Source organism: Equus caballus, chromosome 9, assembly GCF_041296265.1.
Source record: "Equus caballus isolate H_3958 breed thoroughbred chromosome 9, TB-T2T, whole genome shotgun sequence".
Classification (NCBI taxonomy): domain Eukaryota; kingdom Metazoa; phylum Chordata; class Mammalia; order Perissodactyla; family Equidae; genus Equus; species Equus caballus.
The window spans coordinates 61,125,869-61,146,370 of record NC_091692.1 but is presented as its reverse complement, the minus strand read 5'-3'; the positions used below and the strand labels follow the sequence as shown (position 1 = coordinate 61,146,370).

Here is a 20,502-nt window from a genome sequence, read left to right as displayed (position 1 = left end):
TTAAAGGAAGAAATGTAATTTTCTTTTTTTTTCCCAGCTTTATTGAGATATTATTCACATATAACTTTTTTCTGTAAGTTTAAGTTGTACTATGTGTTGATTTGATACACTTATATATTGCAAAATGATTACCACCAAAGAATTAGCTAATACCTCCATCCCATCACATAATTACTGTGTCTTTTTTTTTGTGCTGAGAACATTTAAGATCTACTGTCTTAGCAACTTTCAAGTATATAATACAGGAGTATGAGCTATAATCACCATGCTGTACATTAGGTCCCCAGAACTTGTTAATCTTATAACTGATGTAGTTTTGTTTCTTGAATGTTTTCATGCCTTTCGGCAAATATCAATGGCTTGAAGCGTAATTGAGTGTCACCTGATAAAAGCTGAATAATCATATATTTAAAATAAATATTTTAATTATAATAAAGTCAGGGGTTAAGAACAAACAAATTATGATCTGGGTGATCTTACTGAAGTACAAATCTGAGTGTGTCTCATTAGTTTAAAATCTTCATTGAGTTGCTGAATTAATAATTATTGGTTGTTATATGATACAAATTTTATCCAAATCTCAACTTTACTTTTTCTTCTGATATCATAGGCAACTTCAAATATAGTTATTTGCTTTTGAGAGAGCTAACATTGAAACACCACCCCCTTCATCCTCCCTTTGCTCCCACCCTCCAGGTACTCGGAGTCTGCCAATGCTACATTCTCCCTCAGAATGTCATTCTCTCCCTTCCCTATGGCCTCACTCCTACTTGCCTTTTGTGTGTGTGTGTGTGAGGAAGATTGGCCCTGAGCTAAAATCTGTGCCAATCTTTCTCTGTTTTATGTGGGATGCTGCCAAGTGTGGCTTGACAGCGGTGCTAGGTCTGCGCCCGGGATCTGAACTTGCAGACCCGGGGCTGCTGAAGCACAGCACGTGAACTTAACCACTAAGCCACTGGGCCGGCCCCCCTACTTGCCTTTTAAGATTCTGCTGAGTAGACACCCGGACTGATCACCTTCTTCTACCCGTAGCTGCTTATGTCACTCTCCAGAGCCCCTTTGTCTCTGTATCATCACAGCATTTATCAGAACTTTTGTTTTCCTCATTAGGCAGTGAAATCCTCTGACCTGTGGCTGGCCCCAGTTCTTAGTCTAGTGCCTAAACACTAAACAGAAGTTCAGTGTTTGGCAAATGTCTTCCCAGTCACCTCTGCTATGCCCAGCTTGGGTCAGGTATACATGGGGTGCAATGGGAGCAGAGAGGAAACTCCTCAGTCAAACAGTTCTTCTGTATCATTGTTAAAAATAAAGAGGTGTCAAGGCTGCTGACATGAAAGGCCTTTTTTCTTATTCTCTGCTGCCAGGGAAGTCTACACTGATGTCTCTCTCCTTATATACTGATACAGAGGATAATTTGCGCTCATTTTCAAGCTACTTTGTAAATGCTCTTGAATTATTTCATGAGGAGTGTAAATATCCCAAGAGCAGGGACTGCCCTTTCTTACCTCTCTCTAGTGCTCCAGTGTCTACTACTGTAATCATATAGAGACCTAGTAAATGTTGACTAAAAGGGCTGTGGAATCCTGAGACAGTGACCCCAATTTAAAATATTTATGGATCTTTATTGTTGGTGGCTAATATTTAATTTGGCCAGGAAGTGAACTATGTGTCTTAGACATTATCTCATTATATTAAGAGCAATGCTATGAGGATGATACCAATATTATTTGCATTTTTTCCAGTATGAGACTTAGAGGACCTTAAAAATGTGTTTGTCTCACACCAGTGAATTTAGGACTAGGGTTAAAGTAGTAACTGTTTGACTCCAGTCTTGGCTTTCTGCCCGCTCACACTAACATGAGTAGTGCCTTGTCCTGTGGCAGCAAAGCTTTGAACATACATTGACACATCATAATCAACCAAAGTCCATAGTTTATCTTAGGGTTCACTCTTGTTGTTATACATTCTATGAGTTTGGACAAATGTATAGTGACATATGTCCACCATTATAATATCATACTGAGTAGTATCACTGCCCTAAAAATCCTCTGTATTCAGCCTGTTCATCCCTCCCCCCATCCCAACTCCTGGCAACCAGTGATCTCTTTACTGTCTCCATAGTTTTGCCTTGTCCATGATGTCATATAGTTGGAATCATATAGTATATAACCCTTTTAGATTGGCTTTTCACTTAATAATATGCATTTAAGTTTCCTCCTTATCTTTTCCTAGCTTGATAGCTTTTTCTCTTTTTTAGTGCTGAATAATATTCCATTGTCTGAATGTACCACAGTTTATCCATTCATCCACTGAAGGGCATTTTAGTTGCTTCCAAGTTTTGGCAATTATGAATAAAGCTGCTATAAATATCCATGTGCAACTTTTTGTGTGGACATAAGTTTTCAACTCCTTTGGGTAAATACTAAGGAGTGTGATTGTTGGATTGCATGGTAAGAGTATATTTAGGTTTGTAAGAAACCATCAAACTGTCTTCCAAAGTAGCTGTGTCATTTTGCGTCCCCATAAGCAATGAATGAGATTCCCTGTTGCTCCACATCCTTGCCAGCATTTGGTGTTGTCAGTGTTCCAGATTTTGGCCATTTGAAAAGATGTGTAGTGGTATCTCATTGTTTTATAACTTTCAATAATATAATCTTTATTTCTTCATAAAATATAGCTCATTCACTTAACACATATTAATTGAACACTTACCAGGCTTTGTTCTAGGTGCTGGAGCTACAGGAGAGACCAACACAGGTCAAAAAATCCCTTAGAGCTCAAATTCATTTTTAAAAAAATGTAGGAGAGGAGAGGAAGCAAAACAGGAGAAGGAGGAGAAAAAGAAACACATTCTCTACTTGTAAAAATTGCAACATCTTAGAGCAATATTAGATTTTTACAACTTTAACTAGGGAAGGGTTAAAAATTGAATTATCTCATCAGTTTGTGCAAGAAACAAAGTAATGGCATGGAATATATTGACAATTGGAATAAATCTAAACCAGCACATCCAGATAGTAGTTATCTTGGATAAATTAAGAAAGTGACATGTGGCTGGTCCCGTGGCTGAGTGGTTAAGTTCATGCGCTCCGCTTCAGCGGCCCAGGGTTTCACCAGTTCAGATCCTGGGCATGGACATGGCAATGTTCATCAGGCCATGTTGAGGCGGCGTCCCACACACCACAACTGGAAGGACCCACAACTAAAATATACAACTATGTACGGGGGGGTTAGGGGAGAAAAAGGAAAAGAAAACCTGACTAATGAATGCATTAAACTAATTATGTTCCTTCAAAAAATTATGAACTGTTAGGAAATAGAAAAAATGTTGTTTTCTACTTAAATGTGATATGGATATGTGTAGCTGTTACCTAATATAGATAAGATATGTAATTTCACAAAAAGAAAAGATAATCATGATTATCAAAAAAAGAATGGAAATAAACAATATATAAATTTTATAACCTTGTTTCTGATCTCCTTGCCACAACTCCAGTTACTTTAGGGATTGGAGTGGGGGATGGTATCATCCATCATTAGATGTTGAGTTGCCATCCGGCTCCTAGGAAAAACATTCTACTTCATTGTCATGTCATTCTGATTCATCTATGTGTAAAAATTAAAAATATAGTTTAGCTATGTGGAAATAAATGAAAACAACCCAAATAAGAGCAAGTAAAGGCTATTTATTCAGAGCTTGCTATAGGAAGGAAATTGGCCACCATCGCTTGCATTTGGCACAGACTAAAGGGCAGGCAAGAGAACAGGAAAGCTGTATAGTGAAAAGCAGGGAAGACTTCAGGTATGGTCCGATGGGAGGTTGTTGGCATGGGGAAGCTGGAAGCGGGCTAATTAGAATTGAATGGGCATCCTATGTGATTGGTTTGGGAAGCGTATTTGGTTTTCTCTGGTTGGTCCTGAGTTGGAAGTGGGGACAAAAATTAGGGAAACTGCTGGTTACTGACCAAGTCCCGACCATTCTGGGCCTATTGCTGCAGAGGATGTGGATTGGCTTCCAAGTCTGGTTACTGCAGAGGTTATGAGTGAGAGTTCTATTGTTGTATATGGTCTGGCCATTGTCCATGTGAATCTTCAGACTCTCAGCCATATAAAATATTACCAACAAAAATTAAAATCACAATAGTGATATGAATTTGGCCTTTGGTGCTATTCCTGTTCACACTCAGAAAAGTTTAGAACTAGGCTTAAGTTGGACCCTACCACACAAAAACCAAGGAAGGACTGGTACTTTTAAATCATTAAACAGGTAGAATGCTTGAAATTTTGCTCTTGATTGTCAAGGAGGTATATACCCATATACATGCTAGCCGTTTCTCCAGCAGTACTTGGGAGAATCATTAAATAAGTGTCTGCTGTTTCTCACCCTGAGCAGGGTACATGGAGCAGCCCTAATGCAAATTAATCCTTGCAGTTTAGGTTAGCCCTTGTGACATTTGGTTTGGGGCTCATATTTGAAACCTGATTATTGTTCTTTGTCCACAGCAGCTTAACATGATATCACCTCTGTCCTATTCCATGGTTATGTTGGTTTCTCATTCTATCACCGTTTTGGTTGGTTTCCAGGCAGACTGTCTGAGATGCTCTCCAGGGCTCCCCAGATTGAATTGCAGGAATACTACAAAGTGTGTATTTAAGTAAGGCCATTCAAACACATCCTTCATATTTGCTAACAATAATGTTCAGAACCAGAAGAGAATAAATAGAAACTTAATTCCTTATAAATATATGTAGATATATTTCCCATTATTAACTTTTGGTTTTGAACTGCATTGGTTTTCAACAATGATATAGACTAGTTGTAGAAAAAGGCTTTTTTGGAAAAACTAGTTAGTTTGGAGGCAGAGACAGAATAAAATGTTTTAAAAGGAAAATCTAGTCATCAGGGAAATGCAAATTAAAACCACAAAGAGATAACCACTTTACACCCAGTAGAATGGCTGTAATAAAAAAGTTAGATGGTAACAAGTGTTAGTGAGGATGTGGGGAATTCAGAAGCCTCATCCACTTCTGGTGCTAATTAATATAAAATGGGTTAGCCAATTTGGAAAATAGTCTGGCAGTTCTTCAAAAAGTTAAGCATAGAGTTGCCAAACAATTAAACATAGGATTACCTTTTGACCCAGGAATTCCACTCCTAGGTATATAGCCAAAAGAAATGAAAACATATGTCCACACAAAAACTTGTACATGAATATTCATAGCCGTATTATTCATAATAGCCAAAAGTACAAACAACCCAAATGTCTATCAACTGATGAATGGATAAATCATGGTATATCCATACAATGGAATATTACTTAGTAATAAAAAAAGAATGAAGTACTGATTCATGCTACAACATGGATGAATCTTAAAAGCCTTATGCTAAGTGAAAGAAACCAGTCACAAAAGACCAACATGTGATGTGATTCCATCTTTGTGGAATGTTCAGAATAGGGAAATAGAGACAGAATGTAGCTTAGTGGTTGTTTAGGTAGGTGGGAGGTGGGAATAGGACATGATAGCTAAGTATGGAGTTTCTTTGAGGTGATAAAAATGTTCTAAAATTGATTCTGGTGATAGTAGCACAACTCTGAATCTACTAAAAACCATTGAACTATATACTTTAAAGAGGTGAATTATATGATGTATGAATTACATCTCAATAAAGTTGTTACCCCCAAAATAAAATCACCAAAACATTAGAATAGTTTATAATCCATGCATTTGGGTTCAAGTTACCATCTTTGTGGTTCTTGTGTTGTTTTTTAAATCTCATGAGATGATTTTTAGAGACAGCCTGCACGGCATGGTTGTTCAAGAGAAAGGCTTTGGATCAGACAGACCTGGATCAGCTTGTGGCTTCAACACTTTTAAGCTGTTTGTCTTTGAGCAAATTATCTCACCTCCGTAAGTCTCAGTTTCCTAAACTGTTGAGAATAATAATACCAATCTCTTAGGCTTATTACTAGAGGCTCATAGTAAGTGTGCACTAAGTGTTCGCCAATTTCAATTGGCCTTAATGTTCAATTATTGACTTTTTATTGGTATAGTTATCTTTTTTTTTAAAAGATTGGCACCTGAGCTAACAACTGTTGCCAATCATTTTTTTTTCTTTCTGCTTTTTCTCCCAAAATCCCCCTGGTACATAGTTGTATATTTTAATTGTGGGTCCCTCTAGTTGTGGCACATGGGATGCCACCTCAGCATGGTCTGATGAGTGGTGCCATGTCTGCACCCAGGATCTGAACCAGTAAAACCCTGGGCCGCTGCAGCGGAGCGCGCAAACTTAACCACTTGGCCACGGGGCCGGCCCCAGTATAGTTATCTAAAACAGGGATAAATCTTTTCTGTGAGAAGGGCACAGTGCAGAATGATTGCAATGGAGAGAAGATATTTCAACAAATATGTACTGAGTGGTAGGCACTCAGCAGAGGGTCTGGAGTTGGGGGTGGGGGATAAGATAAAGTATATCTCCTTCAATCTCCGGTTTACTGTTTGGTGGGTGACAGTGAGGAGGGATGGTGCACCTCCCTGTACAAATTACTGTAATATTAATATAATTTTCAGATATGAGTTTGTACCAGGTATACAGGAGCAAGAGGAGAATCCAATGAATGGAATTCATGGGAAAGTATACTAAAGACACCCAAGCTGAGTATAGTAGTGAAGAATGAGAAAATTTTGCCTGATAAAGGCCAGAAGGGCCTTCCTAGTGGCAGAAACAGCACAAGCAAATGCCTAAAAAGACTATTTATATGTCGACTCTCAAATTTATATCTCCCAAATTCCAGGCCCCTTTATCAGTTGCAAACTGAAAATCTTCACTTGGATGGCTAATAGACTTAAACTCTCCCCACAGTGTGGTCCACTCACAGCTTTCGCCATCTCCGATGATGGCAACTCCATCCTTCCAGTTGTTCATGCCAAAATCCTTCAAGTTATCTCAACTACTTTGTTTCATTCCCACATCCAACTTGTCAGGAAATCTTGGATCTACCTTTAAAACGTATGCAGAATCTGAGTCCTTCTCAAAACTGTCACTGTTGCCAGCCTGGTCTGAGCCACCATCAGCCGTTGCCTGCTTCTACTTGTGCCCATCTACATTATCTATACAGCACCTAGAGTGAACCTTTTCAAATTAAAATCATGACACTTCTCCCTTCAAGACTGCCTATGGTTGCATTTCACTCAAAATGAAAGCCCAAGTCCTTTACAAGGGCCGGCAAAGCCCTTCATGATGTCCTCTCACACCTCCTCTTATCTTTCGGTTTTTTTCCACTGCTCTCCCCTGACCTCCTTGGGCCCTCTGATTTTGTTTGGCCACGGTAGTAGTTTATTGTTTTATTTTTGTCTTTGCCTATGTAATATTGAAAAGGCAATAAATATACTAACTAGGCAGGTGTTACGGTTCCTTGCAATACAAGCACCCATTGTTTTACTCCTTGCTTGCTTAAGCATTTACATGACTGCAGGCCCCTGGCAAGCCTGGGAACAGCTTACAGTGTAGGAGGCAAATGTGGAGCCACTGAAGGTTTTAAGTAGGTTAGATTTGCAGTTAGATTATTTTGCTTTCAGCATGGAGAATGGATTTAAGGGGAACTCCACTGGAAGCAAAGATTGGAAGAGGAACAAGTTAGGAAGTTTCTAAACAGTCCAAATGGAAGCCTGTGCTAAGGCTGAGGTAGGTAGTGGGAGTGGAGAGAAGATTCCAGCTTGACTGAATATGGGATTTCTGGCTTGAGTTACTTGATGAACATGGGATTTATAGAGGAAGATGCAATTTGAAGATAAGGAATGGGGGAAATGTAGATTTCCTTTTAAACATTTTGCTTTGGAAAGAAGAGCCACTGCTGTGTACCAGCAAGCAATTGGATTTAGGATTCTTAGGCTCAGAGGGAGAGGTCTGGGCTGGAAATTTGAGTTGGCCATGACTTTTCTAAATTTTTTTTTTTTCCTAATTAGAAGTATCATTTTTCTTTTTCCAAATCTCACTTTTCCCTTAAACTCTTCCATCATAACTTTTTCCGGAATACATACTACGGGAATCTTCAATTTATCGTTCTCTCGTCAACAGCCGCCTCGGGTAATTTTTAAAGCTTAAATATTTTGAAAATGCAGCAGTCCTAGTCGATTGGAGCAAAAGTGTGGGGGAAGATCTGGTTCCTAAAGCACATGAATATTGAACTCTTGATACAGGCATTTCATACAGCTGGGAATGAGCTCAAGAGCTGTGTGTTGAACGTCCTCCATCGATAGCAAGAAAACTCTTGAGGCCCGACTCTGCGTCTTCCGTTTCTTCCTCTCTTCTCAGGACCAGCTCGCCCGGCCCCTGCCGCACCGGCTTGCCGGCGGGGCTTTTCTCACTGTGGGGCGTCAAATTTCCCGGGCGGGCGCCGTCTTGCCGAGGGAGAACAGGCCTGAGCCGCGGTCACCACAGTAACGAGTCCGCGGCTAGTTCGGTCTTTAAGGGCGACGCGCGTCTCCGGGGCCCTCCCGGGTGGCCGCGCCGGGGTCGGGGCGCGCGTGGTCCCCCAGCCGTTGGCGGCGGCTCACGCCCCTGGCCCGGAGGAGGACAGGCTGGGGCGGCCCGCGTGTCCCTTCCTCGGCCCAGGGGCCCCGAAAGGCGCGTGACCGCGCTGGCCTCGGGCGCCGCGCCCAGGCCCGGGGCCGCCCGCTGGTCGCATTGTCGAAGCTCCATAGCAACTCGGGCGAGGCGGGGGCCACACAGGCCGGCGCAGCCCAGGCCCGCGCGCCGGCCGCGTCCGCGTCCCTCCCGGGGAGAGCCGGGCCCTGAGGACGGGCGCTGGGCCCGCGCGCATGGGGCCCTGACGGCCCGCGCGGGCGCCGGGCGCGGGCGACGGCGGCATGCCCCAGAGGCGGCTCACCACCGGTAGGGGGCGGGGGCGGGGATGGGGCCGGGGCCGGGGCCGGGGCGCGCGGCCCGCCGCTCCCGTCGACCGGGGCGAAGCCCGGCCGGACCGCGCACTGCCCCCGGACTGTGCTGCTCGCCCCGGCGTCCCCTCTACCAAGCGTTCGAAAAACTGGTCCCTCGGCTCTGTCGTAGCATTTTATTACGCATTTCACCCCCACCCCGCCCCCCCATTTATACTGCCTCCTTGGCACCGTCTTATTTTATCTTGCTTAATTCTGCGTTTTGCAGCAGGAATAATGGAGGCCTCCATCTTTTAAGGTTAAGTCCAGGGTCACAGTGAATTAGTGACCAAGCTGGATCCAGAGGCCTTTCCTCCCCACTTCCACCTTGAATTCCAACTTAAAATTCAATCCATGTGCAGAGAATGAAGAGAGGGCCAAAATTTTACTGAGCTTTCCCATGCATGAAGCAGGGTTGGATGCTGTCTCAAATTATTTCATTTACTTTAAAAGGAAATCAGATTTGAGTGAGATAATGTAATATTTTATCTTGTTTCAGAGCCACCAGCTATTACAGAGGAAGATTTTGTAAGTACAATTTAGAGGGCTACTTATTTTTTTCCTTGGCTTTTTAAAAATAGCAAATCATAGATGGTAGAAAAAAAGCTGTGTATTTTCTTTTCTCCTTTTTGCCAGATGAATATAATAGAAGCTTTGGCTTAGTAACAACGGTTCTGAGTACAAGACTTCTTTACATTCTTTAACAGGTACATTTTTAAGAAGGAGCCAAGTGAATTTTATGGTGGATTCTATTCACTGTTGAGGTTCTTTTACATAAACGACCTCGTTTAATGTCTCTAAACTCTGTGAGGGGTAGGTTTTATCTCCATGGTTTTATTGTGATGTGGCTGTGCAGTTCCTGTTTGCAGTAAACATTGGTAGATGGCATTGATTGATTGATAATAAGTGGTCAATTTTTAGTTTTAATACCTTTAAAAATGTACTAAATATTTTAAGGACAGACTTCTGGAGAGTTGAATAATAAGTCCTTTGTCAAGAACATTATAAACGTTGTCATTTAGGCGAGTGCTATGCTTTGGGTGGGTTCTATTGTAATTCCTACTGTGTATTTAAGGAACTTTCCCAAGGTTAAACAGCCAGACAGGAGGGAGCAGAGCCTAATTCCTACTGAGGTCTGAGTTTGATCCCAAGAGCTCTAACCACTTCTCTGTATTATTTACTTATGTCCTCCAGCACTTCTCTCTTGTTAGCTAATTATCCTATTTGCTTTTGGCTATTTATTCAACAAACTTGAGTGCCTCTATATTCGTAGTGTGGTGCTAGATGCTGAGGACAAGTCTCAAAAAGTTCGTGATCTAGCAGGGGCTTTGAGAGGAGAGAGCTAATGCTGCATCTGCTAGCAGCTTCCACTTTCATCCTTTAAGACCTCTTGTCCACTACTGAGAGAGATACCAAGATAGAGGCATGAAGAGCATGTCAGAAACTCAATCCATCTTCTTGCTGCCTTGGTATAAATCTGTGTAGTGGCAAATTTCTTTAAACTGCTTCATGAACTTTTCTTCATTCTAGCAGGAGGTCAGCATTTCTGGAGCCACCTAATCTTCTCCATAGAGTTCCAGCATAAACTCTCTGAAGAGCACTCACCAACATGACACTTAAAATTTGAGCAGTTTACTAACCTCGTTAGGTCTTTGCAACTGTCTGGGAACTCATAACAGCCTGATATCGCCACACCTCTTTCTCTTGATGTCTTTGATGCCACTGTCTCCCAGTTCTCCCATCTTTCATTTTTATGTTCCTTTTTCTGGCTTCTCTTTTTCTTTGCCTGTGAAAGTGTTGACCTTTCAAGATTCTGTTCTACGGGCTTCCTCTGGGTGAGCTCTGCTCCTATGCTAGTTTCAGCTACCCTTATTTCACAGGGCTTCCAGATCTACACACCTCCAGCCCAGACACCTCTTCTGATGTCAGAACTCTATATCCATTGGGTTATTGGGCACCTTCATCATCTGGATGTCCCTGCATCACCTGAACAGTCTAAACTGAACTTATTCCCCCCCATTTTGTTTTTCTCCCTCTTTTTCTTAATTTGGTTCATGTTATGGCTAGCCATTCAGTCATGCAAGCCAGAACCCTCCTTCCTTTTTCTTCACCTTCTGCGTGCAGTCATTTCCCAAGTTCCTTTCACAGCCAGATCTTTTTCTCCATCCTCACAGCTACTGTCTTATTTCAGGCCCTCATCCCTGGGCCTGGACTTTGGCAGTAGTCCTAACTGATATCCCTGCCTCCAATATTCCCTCTGCCAGTTCCAATTTTTCTTTGCCTAAAGCATAAAGTGCAAACTCCTGTGCGTCAACTGTGCTGGATTACTTGCTATTGCTTTGCTCTGTCTACCTTGAGATTTTTCCTTCTTCCATCACTCCACCCTGGCTATCAGGTTGCTGTTAACTCTTTTAACAACTTACCATGTTACTCGATTGCTGAGCGCTTTTATTAATCCTACTATTTATTGAATGCTGACTATATGTTAGTATTTAACCTCAAAACAATCCTATTAGTTAGTTATTAACACCCACATTTCATAGATGAGGAAGTCACAGTTCACAAATCTTGTAACTGGTAGAGCCAGAATGTCAAACGCCTCCCTTTAGCTTTCAGAATCTTTTCTGTAACTTTTCAACCTTCTTTAACGTTACCTCCCAATGCTTTCAGTGTGATAAAGACAATGTTCATACTGTTTTTGGTTTGTAAAGTACTTCCACATGCCTTCTGCTCCAGCCAAACTGCCCCACTTGCCTCCTTGCCTCTGCTGTTGAGTTTTGTCTCACTTGCCCTCCCCCATCTATTTCACAATCTTGCACATTCTTCAAGGCCCAGCTCATCTCCTCCTTGAAATCTTTCCAACCTAAAATCATCCAGACTGCCTTTGAGTTCTGTGCAGCTTTCAGTTGAGACCAGTTCGTGGCCAAATCCTCAAATTCATATATTCACCAAGCATTATCTGTAGATTAAATAATTCATATATCTTGCACATATATTTCCCTCTGTTTTTCAAAAGTGTAAACATATTTTTTCTCATTAATATTCTCAGAAAAAACTGTGTGGCAGAGATCTCTAGTTCCCCAAAATACATTCTACTCTTTTCTGTGATACATACTAGACATATTGCTCTCCAGAATAAAGACTACATTTTCTAGCCTCCCTTGCAGCTAAATGGGGCCATGTAACCAAATTTTGATCAATGGAATGTAAACAGAGGTGTCAGGTCCTACTTCTGAAAAGCTGATATTTACAGAGATTGACTGACTGACCCCTGGGTCACACAGCTAGTAAGTAGTTGAGCCACAATTAGAACCTGGGTCATTCTGATTCTAATACTTCTAAGTGGAGAGAACTATTATAACAGGAGAGAACATGCCCTTTTTCTTCTTTCCTGCTGGCTGGAATGAGGATGTGATGCTTGAGCTGAAGCAGTCATTTTGGATCATGAGGTAGAAGTGGCATCTTGAGGATGATGGAGTCACAAGATCAAAGGGACCTGGGCTCCTGATATTTGGGAAGCCACAATGCCAGTCCTGAACTGCTTATGATTACATGAGAAGAATAAACTTCTGTTTTATTTAAAGAGTGTTATTTTGGTTTTCCATCGTTGGCAGCAGAGCCATATACTAACATAAAGTGCTCCTATATTCAAAGGAACTATTTTTGTATTGTATTTTCTCAGTCAGTGGATCTAAAAAGTACAATGCTGTTGTGAACATATGCAAAATATTTTAACCTTTACATGGGATCTTCATACTCAAAGGAGAGACTAACTCATTTGGAATAAATCATTTGTTGTCAAGGACACATTGCCTTGTGTATATTTTAACTTTTCATATGTAAATTTTGCAATTTCTTCACAAAATTATGAACTCTTACAGGGCTGGTGCCATGTCGCAGTACACCTTAATATTACCTCGAGTTTGAAGTACAATGCCCAGAATATGCTATTAGATGGTTAATACATTTTGGTTGATGGATATTTTAATATATAATAATTAGTATAATTTGTTTCACTTAATTTTTTTGCAAAGCTTTATTTGATATATATTCTTTATTTCTTAGGCACCTCTCTCCTGGCATTTTTCTATTTTAGTGTCTTTATTAACTTTGTATTTAATTGGTTTTTGATAATTCTCTTAGGGAAAATATATACAAAAAACTTAATATATTCAGTTCTTTCATTAGTTCCTTTGGACAATGTATGAATACATTCTTGTAAATAATTCAAACAATAAAAGTGGTAAAGTGAATACTTCTTTTCATTACTTCCCTCAATTCCAGCTTCTCTTGTTTTCGTATTCCATAAAAACTGAAATATAAATCATAGCTAGAATAGTAGAGTTTAGACTGCTTTATGATACATTGAGATTTGATTATGTGTTAAGTATATGTTGAGAAAAGTTTAAAGTGAGAGTGACTCTTAAAATTCTTTTTAACTTTTAGATAGAAAATAAATTAATATTAAAGACTTAAGTACTTGACTCTTAAATCCAAAATAATCGAATTTTTTTCTTGTGCCTTAAAAATTGTTTGAAACTATGCTGGTAGATATGTCATGCCTCAAAAGTAGTCTTTGTGGAGTAACAATTTTGTACTATAATCCATTTTATTGAAGGTTTTCTTTTATTTAAAAACCCCACAGTTTCATTAACTTTCAAAGCAGATGCCATTTAAAAAAAAAAGATGCCATTTATTTTAGCGTTAAATTGAGAGACTGTAGTTTCAAGCACTATTTACTGTATTTTACTTGTGTGTTCAAATTCATATTCTGTTATTTGTATATGTTGAATGAAGTTGTAGTAAACTCAGAGCATTTCCCAAGGGTGAGGATATTGTTATTATTCTAATGTAATATGCAAAAAGATCCATATTTCCAGTCCTGATGAACAAGACTATGTAATTACATGAAAATTAATGACTACTTGGTGTTTATTTTTTCAAATTGTAACTATGGTAAACTGTGCATCATTTGGGTTAGAGGAACTGTGAGCATGCCCTTGGGTTGATGTACTAGGTGGCATTATATGGAAATGGTGGAGGGCAGGAGCAGGTGGATGTAGGCACCTCTTCCACTTTCCCCATGTTGCCTTTCTTTCCTTAACAGAATACAGAGCTAGATGCCAGAATTGTTTTGAACAAGTCATTTGGAAACTGAGATGGATCACAGAGGTCCTTTGGAAAGTGTTAGGCTATTTGGAATTCTTTCATCTCTATGGAGTCCAATTCTCTGGTTGGAATCAAATTCTTTGATGCTTTTTGAAACCGCAGAAACTGCGTTAGAAGTTCCACCAATAAGTTAGTCAACAAGTATACTAAGCAAGTACTTGCGCTAATTGCTGTATTAGGCACTGTTGGGGACATACATTGTCAGTCACTATTCTCAAAAGTAATATACCTTCTCATTGGATAAATGACCTTTAATGTGAAACATTAAGAGTATACATGGTTTGTATTTAAGTGTGCATTGTGAGGTTTGAACCACATGTTCATTAGGTCTCAGAGAAGTGTTTTATCCATAGGTAACGTGTAGAATTGGAGAAAAGGTGATAAAGGGTGTGAGATACTCTCTCTTTTAAATTAGAATATCGGATTGTAGGGAATTTTATACAGGAGAAAGCCTTAGGGTATTTGGCCAAATGAATGGACTGAAGTCAAGTAGGCTTCATCTAAACATTTCATGATTAGAGAGTATGATTAGACAGCAGGGAGTTAAGAGGTTCCTTTACCTTCCCCAGGCCTTTGAGAGCTTCCTCCAGGAGAGGAAGAATGGAAACCAAATGGAAAAGTACTGCTAGGTAGATGCTGATTGTACTATGTGATGATGACCCTTGGGAACAGAAGGAGGAGAGTCCATGCTTTTGCTCTTCATTGCATGAGCCACTCTTATTTTCTCCCTCCTTCATATATTCCATTCATAATATAATACAATTTTGTGAACCAGTGAGGATCTGATGAACAGAGTTTTGGCTCTTAAATTTCCCAAACTCCTTTGATCTAAGCAAGATATATTTCCCTTTTTTTTTTCTCCTCTCCAAAGCCCAGTATATAGTTGTATATTCTAGTTGTAAGTCCTTCTAGTTCTTCTGTGTGAGCCACTGTCACAGCATGGTTACTGACAGATGAATATTGTGGTTCCACACCTGGGAACCGAACCTGGGCTGCTGAAGCAGAGCACACTGAAGTTTAACCACTAGGCCATAAGGGCTGGCTCTAAGCAAGATATACTTTCTTTTTTTTTTTTTTATTGAGTTAATGATAGGTTACAAACTTGTAAAATTTCAGTTGTACATTATTGATTGTCAGTCGTATTGCAGGTGAAGCACTGCACCCCCTGTGCCCACCCCCCACCCCACCTCTCCCCTGGTAGCCACCAATCTGTTCTCTCTGTCTACATTTTTAAATTCCTCATATGAGTGGAGTCATACAGAGATTGTCCTTCTCTAACTGGCTTATTTCACTTAGCATAATTCCCTCAAGGTCCATCCATGTTATTGCAAATGGAATGCTTTTGTTCTGTTTTACAGCTGAGTAGTATTCCATTGTAAATATATACCACATCTTCTTTATCCATTCATCTCTTGATGGGCACTTAGGTTGCTTCCATATCTTGGCTATTGTAAATAATGCTGCAATGAACATTGGGGTGCATAGGGCTTTTGGAATTGCTGACTTCAAGCTCTTTGGATAGATACCCAGTAGTGGAATGGCTGGATCGTATGGTAGTTCTATTTTTAATTTTTTGAGAAATCTCCGTACTGTTTTCCATAGTGGCTGCACCAGTTTGCATTCCCACCAGCAGTGTATGAGAGTTCCTTTTTCTCCACAACCTCTCCAACATTTTTTACTATTAGTTTTAGTTATTTTTGTCATTCTAATGGGTGTAAGGTGATATCTTAGTGTAGTTTTGATTTGCATTTCCCTGATGCACAGCGATGATGAACATCTTTTCATGTGCCTATTGGCCATCTGTATATCTTCTTTGGAGAAATGTCTGTTCATGTCTCCAGCCCATTTTTTGATCAGGTTGTTTGATTTTTTGTTGTTGAGTTGTGTGAGTTCTTTATGTATTATGGATATTAAGCTTTGTCAGATATATGGCTTGCAAATATTTTTTCCCAGTTAGTGGGTTGTTTTTTTGTTTCAATCCTGTTTTCATTTGCCTTGAAGAAGCTCTTTAGCCTGATGAAGTCCCATTTGTTAATTCTTTCTATTGTTTCCCTTCTCTGAGAAGACATGGTGTCCGAAAAGATCCTTTTAATACTGATGTCAAAGAGTGTACTGCCTACGTTTTCTTCTAGAAGCCTTATGGTTTCAGGTCTCACCTTTAGGTCTTTGAGCAAGATATACTTTCAAAAAGCCACTTTGTGGAGGTTGTTTCACCTTGTGTTCTCTTTTTCTGACTGTTTTCATCTTTTGGCAATCTCTCTCCTTTTTATTTTATTAGTTTGTTTTATTAGAGTCTGTGTTAGGCCATCAGTCTTTTCTCTTCAGGTTTCATGTCCTCAGCATAATCATTCAAGCATTCATTCAACAAAAACTTTGTAAGCATCTATTATCTAAGGACATTGGGAATTTAAAAAATGAGTAAGAAACAGTCTTTTTCCTCTAGAAGTTCACAATCCAGTGGGTGAAACTTGTAAACAGATAATTATAGTATGAAGTGTCAAAGATTATGTTAGGGAAAACATAGATGACCACTACTACACCTTTTTGGAGAAGAAAAAGGATGGGTAGGTGAATAAGGGGAGAAAAGATTTCCCAGGTAGAATAATCAACATGTGCAAAGGTACAGAACTATAAAAAAATTGCTATGACTGGAGCGTGGTAGTATGAGATGAGAATAGACAGCTTGACAGGAGCCAAATTGCTTTAATCGTAAGCCCTTTTTGTGGTAGAAAAGGATTGGGGGTTGGGAGACAGGTAGACTTCTTGTATTAATTGACGTGTGGTTAGGAGACTGACCCATAATGCCATGTGGGTGAGGAGGGGTTGGAAAAATGAGGTTTGTCATCAAACCCGAGGAGGATTGAGGAGGGTGAAACAGAGGTCCCATGGGTCTGACCCTAAGTGAATAGGATCCTAGGGTGGTGGTCAGAAGATGATCAGGTGATCAAGGATTTATTCTAGAGTCAGTGATAGTAGTTTGGGATCTGTCACTTAGTACACAGGAGGCTAAGAAAGCTGTCCATAAGGTGCGAAGAAACTTGATAGTGTTTTCTTGTACATAAGCCCCCCTGCAATATTTTATTATGAAAAATTTAAACATATAAGAAAGTTAAAAGAATTGTATAGTGAATACCTGTATACCTACCACCAAGATTTCACAATTATTAACATTTTGCAACTTTTGCTTTTTCTTGTTTCTGTCCTTCTGGCTGTTGTGTCATCCATCCATCAATCCATTTTATTTTTTTGCTTTTCAAAGTAAGTTGCAGATATTGATATGATACACATCACCCCTAAACATTTCAGCATTACTATCATAAACTATTCAGTATTCAGTATTAGTTTATGATTCTTTTGTTGATGTAAAATTTATGCACAGTGAAATGAAAAAATTTTAGGTGTACCATTTGATGAATTTTGACAAATATATACACCTGTGTAATCCAGACCTCCATCAATATGTAGAACATTTTCATAATAGAAAGTCCCTTCATGCTGCTTCAGTTGAATCTTGCCCTCATTTTCCAAAGACAACTACTGTCCTGTTTTTCACCATAGGTTAGTAACAATAGATTATAGATTTAGCTTCATATAAATGGAATCATACAGTTGGTTTTCTTTTGTGTAAGACTGCTTTTTCTTAGCATAATGTTTTTGAGATCCCTCCATGTGGTTTCATGATTCTGGTGTGTACATACTTTTCTTTTTATTGTGGTAAAATATACATAAAATTGAATTTACCATTTTAACCATTTTTAAGTGTGTGATTTAGTGGCATTAAGCACATTCACATTGTTGTTCAACCATCACCACTACCATCTCCAGAACTTTTTCATCATCGCAAACTGAAACTCTGTACTCATTAAACAATAACTCCTCTCCTCCTCCCCCTCCCTCTGGTTATCATTATTCTACTTTCTGTCTTTGTGGATTTGACTGTTCTTCATACCTCGTATAAGTGGTATCATACAATATTTGTCCTTTGTGTCTGATCTATGTCATTTAGCATAACGTTTTCAAGGATCATCCATGTTGTTGCAGGTATCAGAATTTCATGCCTTTTTAAGGCTGAATAGTATTACATTGTATGTATATACCATATTTTGTTTATCCTTTCATATGTCAGTGGACATTTGGATTGTTTCCATGTTTTGGCTATTGTGAATTTTGCTGTAAATACAGGTATACAAATACCTGTTCAAGTCCTTGCTTTCAGTTCTTTTAGGTATATACCCAGAAACAGAATTGCTGGGTCATATAGTAATTATATGTGTAATTTATGGAGGAACTGCCATACTGTGTTCCACAATGGCTGCACCATTTCACATTCCTGCCAGCAATGTACAATTGTTCTAATTTCTCCACATCCTTACCAGCGCTTGTTATTTTCCTTTTTTTTTTAAATTGTAGCCATCCTCATAGACGTGAAGTTATATCTCATTGTGGTTTTGATTTGCATTTCTCTTGTTGCTAGTGATGTTGAGCATCTTTTCGTGTGCTTATTGAACATAAGTAAATGTTCTTTAACAAAATGCCTATTTAAGTCCTTTCCCATTATCTTCTTTTTGCTGAGGTTCTAGAGTTCTTCATATATTCTGGATATTAAACCCTTATCAGAAATATGATTTGCAAATATTTTCTCACATTCTGTAGGTTGTCTTTTCATTTTCTTAATAGGGTCCTTTGATGCACAGAAGTTTTTAATGTTCATAAAGTTCAGTTTATTTTTTTCTTATGCTTTTGATGTCATATCTAACAATCCCTTGTGAAATCCAAGGTCATGAAGGTTTATCCTTATGTTTTCTTCTAAGTATTTTGTAGTTTTAGCTCTTACATTTAGGTCTTTGATTCATTTTGAGTTAATTTATATAAATGGTATAAAGTAAGGGTACAGCTTCATTCTTTTTCATGTAGATATTCAGTTTTCTTAGCCCCATTTTAAAAAGAGTGTCCTTTCCCCACTAAATGGCCTTGGCACCCTTGTTGAAAATCAATTGACTGTATATGAGAGGATTTATTTCTGGACTCTCTATTCTGTTCCAATGGTCTACATGTCTGTCTTTATGCCAGTTCAACACTGTTTTGATTACTGTCATTTTGTAGTAAGTTTTAAAATCAAGATGTGTGAGTCCTCCAACTTTCTTCTTTTTCAAGATTGTTTTGGCTTTTCAAGATCCTTGAGATTCCATATGAATTTTAGGATGTGTTTTTCTATTTCTGCAAAAAAAAAAGGCCTTGGGATTTTGATGGAGATTATATTAAATCTGTAGATTGCTTTGGGTAATATTGTCATCTTAACAATATTTTCTTCCAGTTTGTGAACATAGTATGTTTTTCACTTTATTTATGTCTTCTATAATGTCTTTCAGCAGTGTTTTATAGTTTTCAGTGTACAAGTCTTGGCCTCCTTGGTTAAGTTATTCTTTTTATTGCCATTGTAAGTGGAATTATTTTCTTAATTTCCTTTTTGGATATACATAACTTTTTAGTATCAGGTTTTGTGCTTGAAATGACTATATGCAATTCTTTATTTTTTATTTATTTATTTGTTATTTTTTTAAAGATCGGCATCTGAGCTAACATCTATTGCCAATCTTCTCCTTTTTTTCTCCCTTTTCTTCTTCTCCCCAAAGCCCTCCAGTACATAGTTGTATATTCTAGTTGTAGGTCCTTCTGGTTGTGCCATGTGGGACGCCATGTTCAGGGTCGCTTGATGAGTGGTGCCATGTCCACACCCAGGATCCAAACGAGTGCAACCCTGGGCTGGCGACGTGGAATGCATGAACTCAACCACCCGGCTACGGGGCCGGCCCCTATGTGCAATTCTTAATCAAGACTTTTTAATGGTGATATCTTAAAATTCTTGAATAGTCTCTGTTGGTGAGAAACTATATCACCTAATAGGTGTTAAAAAATTTTAGACTATTTTTCACAGCCATTCAAACTTTGCAAGATTTGAAATTGAAGTTAAAATGTAACAAATATAATGTTAAAATTTCTTAGGACAGGGGCCGGCCCGGTGGCCGAGTGGTTAAGTTCATGTGCTCTGCTTCCGCGGCCCCGGGTTCGGATCCTAGGCGTGGACATGGCACCACTCATCAGGCCATGTTGGGGCGGTGTCCCATTTGCCACAACTAGAAGGACCACAACTTAAAAAATATACAACTATATACTGGGGGGATTTGGGAAGGAAAAAAAAAAAGCAGGGGGAAAAAAGAAAGATTGGCAACAGCTCAGGTGCCAATCTTAAAAAAAAAAAGAAAATCTTAGGACAAACAGATTTGGAAATCAATAAAATGTTTCATATCAAGTATTTCAAAATAAAGATGAAGCTCTATATTGCAGTATGTACATACATTTTTCAAATGATCACTTTGTATCTAGCTTGGATACTACTGT

The 20,502-nt window shown here is 39.2% G+C and overlaps 1 protein-coding gene across 10 annotated transcripts in view; it reads left to right on the top strand.

The window, feature by feature from the left end:
* RGS22 (regulator of G protein signaling 22) overlaps positions 1-20,502 on the top strand; it is a 165,402-nt gene that overhangs the window by 18,208 nt on the left and 126,692 nt on the right. The window contains exons 1-2 of one of the 10 annotated variants that reach the window (XM_070222410.1): positions 8,723-8,893; positions 9,434-9,462. The exons of 8 other annotated variants lie outside the window; for them this stretch is intronic. In XM_070222410.1, the coding sequence (XP_070078511.1) occupies positions 8,869-8,893; positions 9,434-9,462 (54 nt within the window). In that variant the 5' untranslated portion in view covers positions 8,723-8,868. Of the gene's footprint in view, positions 1-8,722; positions 8,894-9,433; positions 9,463-9,570; positions 9,642-20,502 lie in introns of those variants that run through there. One more of the 10 variants, XM_070222411.1, reaches the window with a different exon arrangement.